Source organism: Pseudorca crassidens, chromosome 17 (assembly GCF_039906515.1).
Source record: "Pseudorca crassidens isolate mPseCra1 chromosome 17, mPseCra1.hap1, whole genome shotgun sequence".
NCBI lineage: Eukaryota > Metazoa > Chordata > Mammalia > Artiodactyla > Delphinidae > Pseudorca > Pseudorca crassidens.
Genome location: NC_090312.1, coordinates 16,832,130 through 16,845,652, shown reverse-complemented (window position 1 = coordinate 16,845,652; position 13,523 = coordinate 16,832,130). Strand labels below are relative to the sequence as shown.

At 44.5% G+C, this 13,523-nt stretch overlaps 1 protein-coding gene across 8 annotated transcripts in view; it reads right to left on the bottom strand.

Annotated features, from left to right (window-relative positions):
- The window catches only part of DERL1 (derlin 1), a 124,874-nt gene extending 121,250 nt beyond the window's left edge, over positions 1–3,624 (bottom strand). For 2 of the 8 annotated variants that reach the window (XM_067711373.1, XM_067711374.1), the window contains exon 1: positions 3,274–3,624. In XM_067711373.1, coding sequence (XP_067567474.1) covers positions 3,274–3,426 — 153 coding nt within the window. In that variant the 5' untranslated portion in view covers positions 3,427–3,624. The remainder of the gene's footprint in view (positions 1–3,273) is intronic. The other 6 variants (XM_067711381.1, XM_067711380.1, XM_067711375.1 and 3 more) reach the window with 5 other exon arrangements.
- Positions 3,625–13,523: the final 9,899 nt, after the last annotated feature.

The following is a 13,523-nucleotide window of genomic DNA, read 5'->3' as shown; positions in this document are numbered from 1 at the left end:
CCTCACCCATCAGCCTCTCAGATGCAGTTTTTCCTTTAACTGCTTCATTTGCAAATGAGTTCTTCCAGCTTCTGAAAGCTAAACCTGTCCAGAAAGAGTAGGAGTCAGAGTAGCAGAAAGAAAGTATAGATACTGGTCTCTCCACACCCGGGCAGTGAGCACACTGTCCTGCCTTCTACCAGCAGCTTCTCCCCCGTTTCAGGATAACAAGCCCACAAGAAGCAATGCAAGGAAGATGGGAACATTATGGAAGGTGTGACATGAAAGATGACCTTTCTAATCAGTTCACCACTTTTAATATTATACACATGTAGGCTATTAGAAAGACTTACTTTTACTAAGCTGACTACAGAAACAAGCAAGATTTTGCAAGTAGGGCCAAAGAGCCAGTTTTGACCAGGTCCTTCTCATTGACGACCATTGATGATTTACAATCATTTATGACCACTGCTCCTCAGGCGCCGCATTACCTAACATGCCACAGGGCACAAAGTGCACAACATTCACTGCAACAAATATTTTACCAAAGCAAATAGAAAAGAGTCTGCCATTCTGGCTGCACACCCAGATCATATTCTAATACTCAACTGCCTCCTTAACTTCTCCACCTGGATGCCTAAAAAGCCTCTCTGGACTTAATATGGTCAAAATATAACTCTTTATTGATACCTTCCTCCACCCCCAAACCTAAGCCTCCCTAAACATTCCCAGTCTCAGAAAAGAGCTGCACCAGGCACTCCACTGCTCCTGTGAAAACAGTGACATCTTCAAGTCCTGCCCCTTCACATCCATTAAGCTGCAGTGTAGTCCACTCCAACTCCCAAATCTATCCACTTCTATCTTCACAGCCACTCTGGTCCAAACCACCATCTCTCTTGCCCTCTAACTTGACTCACCTCTCTGATCCTGTTACCTAGCCCACCCTTTCCCCCATTCACATACCAAGTCCATCCCACAGAGTAGCCAAGGCAATTTTTCAGTCCTTTGTTCAAAAGGCTCTGAAGCCTTTCTAGTGCCTTCAAATTAAAGTTCAAACCACAAAGCCCTACACAGTCTAGCCCCAGCCTACCTTTCCTCTTTCACTTTATTGCACTCACCCCTGGCTATCTCTCTGTCCTCAACTACCAATCCTCGTTCCTACAGCTGACTCTGTACTAACTATCCAGTCTTCTTTCTGTTTCTAATTCCTGCTTCTAAGCCTTTCCCTTATTACTCCTTCTTCTTGGAAGATTGTCCCCAGAGCCAGATCTTCCCAAAGCTGGCTCCTCGTCGTTCAGATTTCAGTTCAAATACCTTCTCTGAGGCCTTTCTGGAACACTTCATCAAAGTCACTCTCCGTCACACACCCCTCTCTTATTTTCTTCATGTGAGCTGGGACTTTTTCTGTACTATTCACTATTGTACCCCTAGTGCCCAGCACTGGCAAGTACCCAATTATTTCCACGCATTCAACCCATATATAAGCACCTGCTATATGCCAAACACTAATCTAGGTAACAAAGACAGTGGTAAACAGACAAGTGGCTCTCACGGAGCTTTATTCTCTGAAGGGAAGCAGGCTAACAAACATCAAGGGGTGATATGTAACCAAGAAAAATTAAGGATAAGGGAGACAGAGTGAAGGAGAGGTACTATTTTACATAGGGCAATCAAATAAGGCCTTGCCAATAAGGTGGCATTTGGGCAGACTTGAAGGAGGTAATGAGATAAACCACAGTTATCGTCCTCAAGCAGAGAAATAACATGTGCTAAGGGCCTGAGCAGGGATGGAGTTAGGTGCTGAAGAAACAGAAAGGATTCCACTGTGGAGCCTAATATACAAGGTGGAAAGCGGTAGGAGATGAGGTCAGAGAGGCAGTAGGGGCCTTGCAGGCCACTGAAAGGACTTGAGCTTTACTCATCCAGTTGAGAAGACATTAAAAGGTTCTGGGCAGAAGGCTGCCAGGATGTGATTTATGTTTTAAAAGGGTCACTCTAGCTGTCTAGAGAAAAGATTGAAAGGAACAAGGCTGCTATGATAATGGCTTGCAGTAGAGAATGAAAAGGGATTGCATTCTGGACATCTGTCTAAAATAAACAGAATTTGCTAACAGACTGTGGCATGTGAGATAAGAAGTCAAGGATGAGTCCATAACTTTTAGGGTGAGCTCCTGTAATAATGGAATTGCTATTTACTTCTAGGGAAAAGGGTATTGTTTTGGACACATTACGTCTGAGATGTGTATTAGTCATCTAAGTGGTAATTTCAAGTATACAAGTCTGGAAGTGAGATAGATCTGGACTGAAAATATGTATATTTGTATTTGAGAATCTTCAGTTTGTAGAAATTATATAAAGCCATGAAGCTACATGAGATCACCCACAGCTAGGGAGAATATGGAAGAGAGGTCCTGGGGTACATCACAATATTTAAGGATCAGGAAGATGGGGAACCAGCAAAGAAAACTAAGAAACAGCCAGTGAGGAGAGAGAAGACAAGAGTGTGTTACCCACAGTCCAAACAACGTGTCGAAATTAATGTCAGATCTTAGTATCTGACCTGCCACTAATTAAAGATTTAAATCACAGAATCCAGTCAATAAAGATAACCTCCGGAAAACTAATATTCTCTTGCCAGGAATGTTACTCTGGGCTGTTTCCTTCATGCTTCAAAAAATAAAGACTTCCATTTCAGGAGCAATTTACTCTTTACTCACTCCTTCATAAATACAACTACTACCTGCCAGATACTAGATCAGGATCTGGGATGCACACAAATAAACTCACTCTTTGCACCTCGGGCTTCAAATCACTCCTACTGGGAAGAAACTCCATTAACATAAAAAGAACTCAGCTGATAGTTGAGCAAGGCGACGTCCACATGCCATCCACTTGGGTGGCAGAGGGAGGTCAGAGGGCAGCTGCTCCAGGTGGCCCCAGGTTGCTACTCACTGGCGTCCAATAGATTGACAACTATCAGACTTACCTTCCCACTGCCGCCTTCTCTGAGTACAGAGGGCGAGGAACACAATTTTAATGAAGGACAAAATCAATCCTTTCCCACCGGGCCAAACCGTGTGGTCTCCCTCCACGTCTCCAGCTACCCAGGCCCACGCTCAAACCCCTTGGCCTCCACCCTACCCCCTGGCCACAGGACCTCGCCCTAAACCGCTGGAGCCACCGCACTACAAGTCCCACCAGGCACCGCGCGTCCGTAACCAGCCGGTCTACGCTCCGCCGCTGCGGGGCCACCTGGGGCCTGTAGTCTCCACTTCCCCAGTCGCCAGTCAGTACCTGGAAGCGATAGAGGAAGGCTTCGGGCCAGAGGAAGAAATAGGCCGGGCTGATGAGACCGAGTTTGCCGACTAAGGGCACCGCGACGGTGGCGGCGAACCAATAGCGCGTGATGGCCGGGATGCTCCTGAACCAGTCCCCGATGTCCGACATCTTCGCCTCTTCGGTGGCCGGGATGTGCAAAGCCGCCCGACTCCTGTCCCGGCCCCCTCACGACGCGGTCCGCTGGGCGAGTGGGAGGTGTCGAGGCGGAAGCCGCCCCAGCCCCGTTGCAGAACGCGGAGACCGTCAGACGTGGCGCCACCGAATTCGGACGAGCGAGGGAGAATTCGGCAGCGAAACTTCCCCTTCCGGCGGCCGACGACGACGTTAACCAGAAGTCCCGCCGCTTAAAGGGCGAGCACCGTTTTTACCACTGGGCAGAAGCTTGGTGGTTCGAAGGCGGGAGGGCGAGGGGCGGGTCCAGGAGGGGCCGACCTCACGACTGGTGGGGAACAGTGGTTGCCAGGAGCAACGACAGATACTCCAGCCAATAGCGAGGCTGAACGCCCTCTACCCAGTTCCTGCCGGATTTATAGCCCCGGTGGCTCCACTTGGAGGGTGTTTAAAGGGGAAGGAGGAAAATAAAGTACAATGTAGCCCCTCAATTGTCCATCCTTTCCACAAATGTTTATTGAGGGCTTAGTAAGTGCGAGATAGGGTTTTAGACTCTGGAGGTGCTGCAGCTATCAGAGCTGTTGTGGTACCTTCTCTCCTGGAGCTTCCATACAAAGGTAGGGAGGTAATGAACAAATAATTGAATAAGATAATTTCAAGAGAGTGGTAAGAAAAATAAGGAAGATAAGTTAGGATAGTGGGGATAGAGTGATGGAGTGGGAGTGCAGAAGTGTGGGGAGAGATGGCCACTTTCGATGAGAAAGGTCAGGGAGAAGCTGGAGGAGGTGATCTTTGAGCTGAGCCCCCCCCCCCCCACACACACACACACACACAGATCTGGAGAGTTTTCCACACAGAGAAAACAGCCACTCTGCACACACAAAATGTTGCCTGCCATTTCAGTAAACAAAGAATGTTGACTTCTATTCCAGTAAACAAGGAATGTTGCCTGCCATCAGGCCCTTAGCCACTGCAGCCACCCAGATGGTGTGCCCTGAGGAGAATTCAGGGCGGAGAAAAACAGGATACTGGCCCTAAATAGTTAAGGTGCATATCTAAGGAATAATTTCAATGAGCCAGATTATTGCACCTTCCCATACAAAGAAAAGCACTAAAATCTTTACCTTGAGATGTCTGATTTTTGCAATTAGCAGTAATCTTTTGACATTTGACTACATGGTTTTTTTGTTTGTTTCAGCAAAAACTCCTATATATCTTGGCTTCTCCCTTACCTCTTTGGAGCAGTTCCTCAGAGCTATCTGAGAGGCTATGTCCTGGGCTATAGTCCTCAGTAAATTCCTTGAATAAAATTTAGCTCACAACTTTTAGGTTATGTGATTTTTCTTCAGTCAACAACTCCAACTGGCTTGCAATTTGGAGGAACTGAAAGCAGAAATGATCATGACTCTTAATCTAGTTTGCTGGGTAGGACCTAAATTACAAGTAGATGAAAATCCCTCTTGTTTTTAAAAGAATCTATCAAAGGATACAGAGTAGAACTTTTCCAGTTGTCTTTAGATATAGGACTGTTGGGCTGCACCATGCAGGCCTGCAAGCCCTGCACTTGCCCAGCTTCAAGACCAAAGAAAGAGCCCAGAGTCAGCCACAGAGACATCAAAGGTTTAATAGATAGGGGGAGCTTACACATCTGAAGCAAGGTCCTGGAGCGACACCTCACCATGTGTGGCAGACAGTGGGCAGGATGTGGCAGCAGTCTTTGCTACCTGGGGGAGAGAGAGGTTACCAGTTATAGGGGGAATTGACTTCAGGTTGGGTTATCGGTTACCAGGGAAACTATTGGAAGAGCATGCCCCTCACCGCCCCTTTGATAAACTATCCTGGGGGAAATGTTCTGATCTAAAGATTAGAACAATCACTAGCTGGGTCATGGGGTAGGAAGGTCAGTCATGTGAGTAGGGTGTAGGTGAAGTACGTACGTACTGGTCCAGCAGGGGATGTACAGAGACAAGAGAACAGTCATCTTGATTGGCCTGATCATATAAGGACCTACAGTTTAAGACTGATGAGGCCATCCAGTAGAGACCACTAGGAACACACCTATAGTCCAGAAGGTTAGATTTCTTAACTTGCTAGGAGGGAGACTGCACTCCAGAGGAAACTGAAACATCTCACCAAACTAAAGAGAATAGGGTCATTATTGGATTATAAGGAAGGGTTGAGTTGTGGTATAATTTAAATGAAGCAGTGTTTTGATAGGCTCAAAACAGAGCAGAGCTGTCTGTAAAAGTGTTAACATCAGGTCTAAGCCTGAGATGAAAAGCAGACCCAGGGTCCTCTTTCCTTAGAAATCTCAAAATTAAGATAAGTGTGGAGCTTCCCTGGTGGCGCAATGGTTAAGAATCCACCTGCCAATGCAGGAGACACGGGTTCGAGCCCTGGTCCCGGAAGATCCCACATGCCGTGGAACAACTAAGCCCATGTGCCACAACTACTGAGCCTGCACTCTAGGGCCCACGAGCCACAACTACTGAAGCCCATGAGCCACAACTACTGAAGCCCACGTGCCTAGAGCCTGTGCTCCACAACAAGAGAAGCCACCGCAATGAGAAGCCTGCACACTACAACGAAGAGTAGCCCCTGCTCGTCGCAACCAGAGAAAAGCCCGCGTGCAGCAACAAAGACGCAAAAGCAGCCAAAAATAAAAAATAAATAAAAATAAAATTTTTAAAAAATACAGTACTCCTATGATTTAAAAAAAAAAAAGATAAGTGTGGAATGTTGGGTCTGAAAACTCCTTATCTAAAGCTTTGCACCTGGATTTAAAATCCTGTGTCAAAATGACCCATATGCCTCAGGTCCTTCAGCAAGAATGGGGTGTTCCATCCACACCGATTTCAAACAGCAAAGTTTCTGCCAATCTGTTATTTTGGAGAACATTTCTTAGCACCATGTCCTTGATGATAATTAACAAAAGCATTTTTTACAGAACAAAAAGGCACTAAATATTCCATAGTCTAATGAGACTATACAATATTCGGGGATCTAAGAAATATCAAGCATAGTAAATATATGAAGAAACGTCTCACCTGTACAAAGCTGGTGGGAGTGTAAATTGGTACAACCTTATAAGCTAATTTTGATATAAAAGAAAAGCTAGTACGTTGTATAAATAGATATTTAGAAATCTCGCCTAAGTTTCCTTCTCTACATCTCCACCCATTTTCTTTTACCTACTACCCATTGTATCCAAGGTACAGTGAGAAAAAAATGGGTTATCTACCTTAGGTGGAGGGATAAATAAGGTTTCTCTGATGAAATCGTAAGTAAGGTACGTGAGAAAAAAAACAAGGATAAAACAACATACATCCAGTGTTTGTCAGTATTTATTTCTGGGTTGTACTCTAGAATTCACTGAGTGTGTGCTCTGGAATTCAACTTCAGGGTTTAGAAACACAAGTTTAAATTGTGACTATGCCACTTATTAGCAATATCATGTTTTTAAAATGAAACCTCAGGACTTCCCTGGCGGTCCAGTGGTTAAGACTCCGCGCCCCCCACTGCAGGGTGTATGGGTTCGATCCCTGGATGGGGAATTAAGATCCCACACGCTGCATGACGCAGCCAAAAATAAAATAAAATAATCTCTCTGTGTCTCAGTCTCTTCATCTGTAAAATGGGTGGGGAGAAGGTAACTCATAGGATTGTTGTGAAGATGTACAAGAGACAAATTCATGTCTAGTGCTTGAAGCAGTATACTTATTACAATTCTCTTTGTGCTTATTTCTCCTTTTGAAATGTTTAAAATGAAAATGTATCTATCACTTTCGTAATTTAAACAAGTTAATCGGTAAGAGTGCTTGTCTGCCTTCAAATTGTCCTACCTTAATGACAGAGCAGTGTTTCCAAATGAGAGTGAGTATGAGGGTCACCAGTGAGAACTTGGCCCATCCCCCAGAGACTTCAAGTTTCATAAGCTTGAGGTGGTCCTAGAAATCGGCATTTTCAAAAGCCCTTCCCCCACCCACCATGTGATTCTGATGCAAGTTATCTGCAGACCATTCTTTGAGAACCATCAGACTAGATGGACATTCAGGATTTTCCCATTTCTCTTTATTATAAAATCACTCTACATTGTGATAAACTATTCTGGGCATAAAACACAAAGGTGTTTAATTCTTAGTTATCTTAAATAGAGGATTTCCCCAGTGCTCCAGATAGCGTGCTCTAGAATTCAATCACTTAGCTTGTAAGAAAGTTCCTGTGTTACTGTCATCAACACAAGTCATCATTTAAAAACATGCAGGTAATGATACCAGGCTACGTTCTAGGAAAAAATGTGGAGGTTTGAGGGAAACAGGTGCTCTCGTGAATTACTGATGAGAATATATATTGGTACCCCTCCAGCAAGCAATTTGGCAATATTTAAATTCATTTCTAGGAATGTAAATTTTAGGTACACTCAAACTTTTTTTTTAATGTGCAGGGATAATCATTGCTGCATTTTCTGAAATAGCAAAAGACTAGAAATAGCTGATTATCTGTCAATAAGAAACCGATTAAATAAACTACACTTTATCCATATAATTGAATACTATACAAACTTTATTAGAAAAAATAATTTTGTATGCCCCCCACATGGAATAAGCTCTAATAACATACAGCATTAACACAAGAGTAATAGTACAAGACACATGCTACGCCATTACACAGATGAATTGTACAGAAGGCACACACAAAAATATACGCACAGCATTTGCTTGAAACAGTGGTTACCTTTGGGAAGGGAAACTCAGAGGCTGGGAGACAGGAGTGGGAAGGAGGCGTTTCATTGCATATCCTTTTGTGCCTTTTAAATTTTATCCCAATTATATGTACTTGTGTTTTGAAGTTAACTTTAAAAATAAGTAGAAAGGAAGTTTCTCCAGAAAGGAACAGGTTCAATGTCAACATCTTCAGAAAGATTGAGAAATAGAAAAGATAACCTCAACAATGTCTCTCCTGCTGTAATTGAAATATATTTCCTATTGTTTCTCTAAAAAAAAAGAACTTAAAAAAACTGCAGGGAGACCAACAACAGAGAACACATTATTGCCTGGTGATAGATCTCAGCACTATGCTGCTGAGTGATGCTGACAGACAGGGAGCTGATGATTTAAATACCTTTCTGTCACAACAGTTACATAGGAACACCATCCTAGTGGGATGCCTGCCACGTTAGTGCCGTCTCGCTTCAAGAAATCCAAAGCACGTTGCAAAGATGCAATTAATCTTTATGTTACCTAGTAGGCGGTTTTGTTAGCCCCATCTTGCAGATGAAGAAGCTATGGCAAGAATAGTAATTTGTCTCTGTTATGCCTGGCGGAAGCAGTCCATATTTGTAGCCCTAAGCCTGGGCAATTATTTTTATTTTGGCACACCGGGCTGGGAAACAAGAGGATTAGTAAATAGCATATAAAGCATTTCCCATTTGTTATTCTGATTAGTGCACGTGTGTGTGTGTGTGTGTGTGTGTGTGTGTGTGTGTGTACTAAAGAGCCTTCTACACACTGTAAAGGAATCAAACTGGATTCCAGTCCTGCCTCTGTCCTCTGCTGATTGTGTGACCATGGGCAAGTAACTAACCTCTTAGCTGACTTATCCAAATGGGAAAATAGTATTACCTGTCACCTACATCAAGGTTGTTGTTTGTTTGTTTTAATTGAGAGCCTGCTGTTTACCAAGCTCTGTGCTTGTGCTTTCTGGGCATCATCTCTCTCTCTCTCTCTCTTTTTTAAATAAATAAATTTATTTATTTATTTTTCGCTGCGTTGGGTCTTCGTTGCTGCACATGGGCTTTTTCTAGTTGCAGTGAGCGGGGGCTATTCTTTGGTGTGGTGAGCGGGCTTCTCAGTGCGGTGGCTTCTCTTGTTGTGAAGCACGGGCTCTAGGCACGCGGGCTTCAGTAGTTGCAGCACACGGGCTCAGTAGTTGTGGCTCAAGGGCTCTAGAGCGAAGGCTCAGTAGTTGTGGCACACGGGCTTAGACGCTCCGCGGTGTGTGGGATCTTCCCGGACCAGGGCTCAAACCCGTGTCCCCTGCACTGGAAGGCAGATTCTTAACCTCTCCGCCACCAGGGAAGTCCCTGGGCATCATCTCTCTTAATGTTCACACTAATGTTGCCGAAACTCGGCCTCTGTTCACCAGTGCCACTAGAAACGCAGAGATAGAGTTTTGGGTGAAGTTGAAAAGAATAGCTTTATTGCTTTCAGGCAAACGGGACCACAGCGGGCTATTGCCCTCAGAACCGTGTGTCCCACCCTGGAGAGGGTAGTGAGTTTTATAGTGTTCAAGGAGCAGGGAGTGGTCAGCTGGTGGACATTTTTCTGATTGGTTGGTGGTGAGGTAATCAGAAGTCAGCATCATCAACTTTCTGGTTCCAATCCATCTGGGGTCTACATGTCTGTGGGCAGCATACAGTTAACTTCTTCCACCTGGTTGGGGGTTTCAGTATCTGCAAAACAGCTCAAAGGCCATGGCTCAGAATATTATCTATAGTCCTTGAGGAAGAAATAAAGGTCCTTAACTTTGTTTAATGGCTAAAGTATTATTATTTTATCTTGCTTGACTGTTTTCCTTTCTGCATTTTCTCACTTCTCTGATTAAATTTATTCTTTGACTAAATTATTTCTACAGACAAAATGTAGGCAGAGGACATGGGTGGAGGTCTATTCTGGGAAGGCTTCACAGAGTCCTGCTCGGTTACACTAACCCCCATAGGCAGGTACTATTATTACAGAAACAGAGATTAATTTATCCAAAGTCACATAAGTGTAAGTGGTGACTCACATCTAGGTCTATCTGACTTGAGTCAATCTTTTAACCACTCTGCTGTACCTCTGTGAAAATAATGAAGGCTTTTTATAAACTCAAAAGCATCTCATAGGTACTGGTTGTCCTATGCATTGATTAATTTTGTGTGTTGACAATTTGAAAATCTTTATGCATATACATCTTTGTATAAAATAGCTAACTGTTTTTTCCACTAATAGCTAACATTTACTGAGTGTTAACAGTTTGGCACTTTATCCATTAGTCTTTGCAAGAACACATCACCCTATGAGGTACTTTTATTTCCATTTATAAACGAAGAAACAGGAGACTTCCCTGGTGGTGCAGTGGTTGAGAATCTGCCTGCCAATGCAGGGGACACAGGTTCGATCCCTGGTCTGGGAAGATGCCACATGCTGCGGAACAACTAAGCCTGTGTGCCACAACTACTGAGCCCACGTGCCACAACTACTGAAGCTTGCACACCTAGAGCCTTTGCTCCGCAACAAGAGAAGCCACCACAATGAGAAGGCCACACACTGCAACGAAGAGTAGCCCCTGCTTGCCACAACTAGAGAGAGCCCGCACAGCAACAAAGACCCAACGTGGCCAAAAATAATAATAATAAAAATAAACCTTTAAAAAAATAAAGAATAGAAGGGAAAACATATTTTAAAAATAAATAAATACATGAAGAAACAGCCTCAGAAAAGTGAAGTCACTTGCCACTTGCCAGCAGATGCATAGGTAAGATTTAAACCCAGGTCTATCTGAATTCAAAGGTGGTGCTCTTTTTCTTTTTGTTTTTGTTTTTGTGGTACGCGGGCCTCTCACTGTTGTGGCCTCTCCCGTTGCAGAGAACAGGCTCCGGACACGCAGGCTCAGCGGCCATGGCTCACGGGCCCAGCCGCTCCACGGCATGTGGGATCTTCCCGGACCGGGGCATGAACCCGTGTCCCCTGCATCGGCAGGCGGACTCAACCACTGCGCCACCAGGGAAGCCCAGTGGTGCTCTTTAATTCGGCCCTTCAACAAGGTTTTTCTCAAATACTTGTGTCTTACTCTGAACCAGCTGCTATAACAAAGTTCCATAGATTGGGTGGCTTATAAGCAACAGAAATTTATTTCTCACAATTCTGGAGGCTGGAAGTCCAAGACCAGGGTGCCAGCAGGGCCAGGTTCTGGTGAAGGCCCTCTTCATGTTGCAGACTTCTCCATCACATCCTCACACTGGTGGAAGGGGCAAGGGAGCTCTCCCAGATCTCTTTCATAAGGGTGTTAACCTCATCATGAGGGTGGAGCCTACAAAAGGCCCCACCTCCTACATCACATTGGGCAGTAGGATTTCAGCACTTTGGGGAGAATTTGGGAAAAACACCAACAATCAGACCACAGGAGCTTGTTATTGTACCGGGTACTCTTGTAGGCATTGAGGATCCAGCTGTAAACCAAATTGACAAATAATTCTGTCCTCTTAGAGGTTACATCCTACAGGATGTAGAAAGACAGTTGAAAAGGGTAAAAGTAAGAAGTTTAGTAGAAAACTGTTGATAAATGCTAGGGAAAAAAATAAAGAGAAAGAGATTTGGGTTGGTCAGGAAAGGCTTCACTGTGACCTCAGGAGCTATTTGAGTAAAGGTCTTAAGGAGGTGAAAGAACAATCAATGTGGATATCTGGGGGAACAGCAGTTCAGGTAGAAGGACCAGCAAAGGCCCAGAAGTGGGATGGTGCCTGGAACGGAGGCGGTACAGCACGAAGACCAGCGTGGCCGAGTGGAGAGGGAGTTGGGCAGAAGTTCAGAGAGAGAAAGGAAGAATCAGACAAGACTTTGTAGTTTACTGAAAGGACCTTGCATTTTATCTTGCTCTTAACTACTGTGCCACACTGCCTCTCAATAATTCTACGGAACAGATTTCTAGGAGTGGGATTCTGAGATGAAAGGATACAAACATCCTTATGACTATTATTCCCGGAGATCACCTGATTGTAAAGCTAATCAACATTAGGCTACCGGACCCCTCACATGGCTCTTCCAAGGATTTCGCTTAATTTTGTATTCATAATTTTACTCTTTTTCCTTCAAGAGGGCCCCTCAAATTGTATAAACTTCAGGCCCAACAAAACCTGGATCTGCCCACTTACTGCATATTGTCATACTGCTTTTCAGCCATAGAAAGCTTAGGCTACAGGGTCATTTCCCTTGAGCTCTGCATAGCATAGGAGAAGAATCAGATCCCCGGCACCTCCAGCTGAGTTCCCGATCAAATTCCGGTTCCCACGTAGGGACAGGCTCTGGCTCTCAGCCTATCCACAACCCAGATGGCCAGTCCCCTTCATCAGCCACTGGTAAATGATGAACAGGTTTAGGACACCAGCAAAGCAGGGCCTCAGTGAATTTATCTATCGATAGAATCTCCCAATCAGATAATCTGTTGTTTCTGATTTTGAATTACAAACGGGAGTAGGTACCTTCATCTTTTTAGATTTAGGGTCTGACTCTAAAGGTGTCAATCCAGCCCTACCTGCCCTCCCTCCCTCCCACTCCAGCCAAAACTCTCCCCTCCTCTTCCTTTTCTTTCCCTCTGAAAACATTCAGGTGCCTCGAGGGAATGGCCTTCCAGAATCCTGTGACTACAGTTGAATAACACCAATGAGTCATGTTACGTATACAACAAGTACTGATTGCTTCCACCAAAAAAGAAGAGGGTCTCAGACTTGTGACCTCTAGCATGTGAGCTCCACAAGGATGGAGACTTTGTTTTGTTCACTTTTGTATCCCCAGTGCTTACATCTGTGCCTGATACATAATGGGTGCTCCAGAAATACTTGTGGAATGGATGAATTATGATTCATTCTAGAAATTTCCCCTGACTCCCCATCCTAGGTCAATGCTCCACACGCTTCCTCTATTACTCCTAGAACACCTTACACAAATCACCATCATTGCACTTAGCTCTCTGTTTTATAATTACGTGTGTGTGTGTGTGTAGCTGTCTCCTCTAGAGTATAAGCTCCTTCAGGTGGAGGCTGGGTTGTATAACTCTTCACACAAGACGGAAGAAATTTCATGAGCAAATCCTGGCCTCTCCAACTTCAAAATATATCCCCAATCCAACCACTTGGCAACATCTCCACTATGCTACCCCCCATCCCAACTATTCCTTAGTGACTGAACTTCTGCAGTAGACTGCTAAGTGGTCTCTCTGCTCCCTGCCTCACCACTGCACCATCATGGAAGTCCAAAATACACACTTTTTAAAACAAATATTTGGGGCTTCCCTGGTGGTGCAGTGGTTAAGAATCTGCCTGCCAATGCAGGGGACAC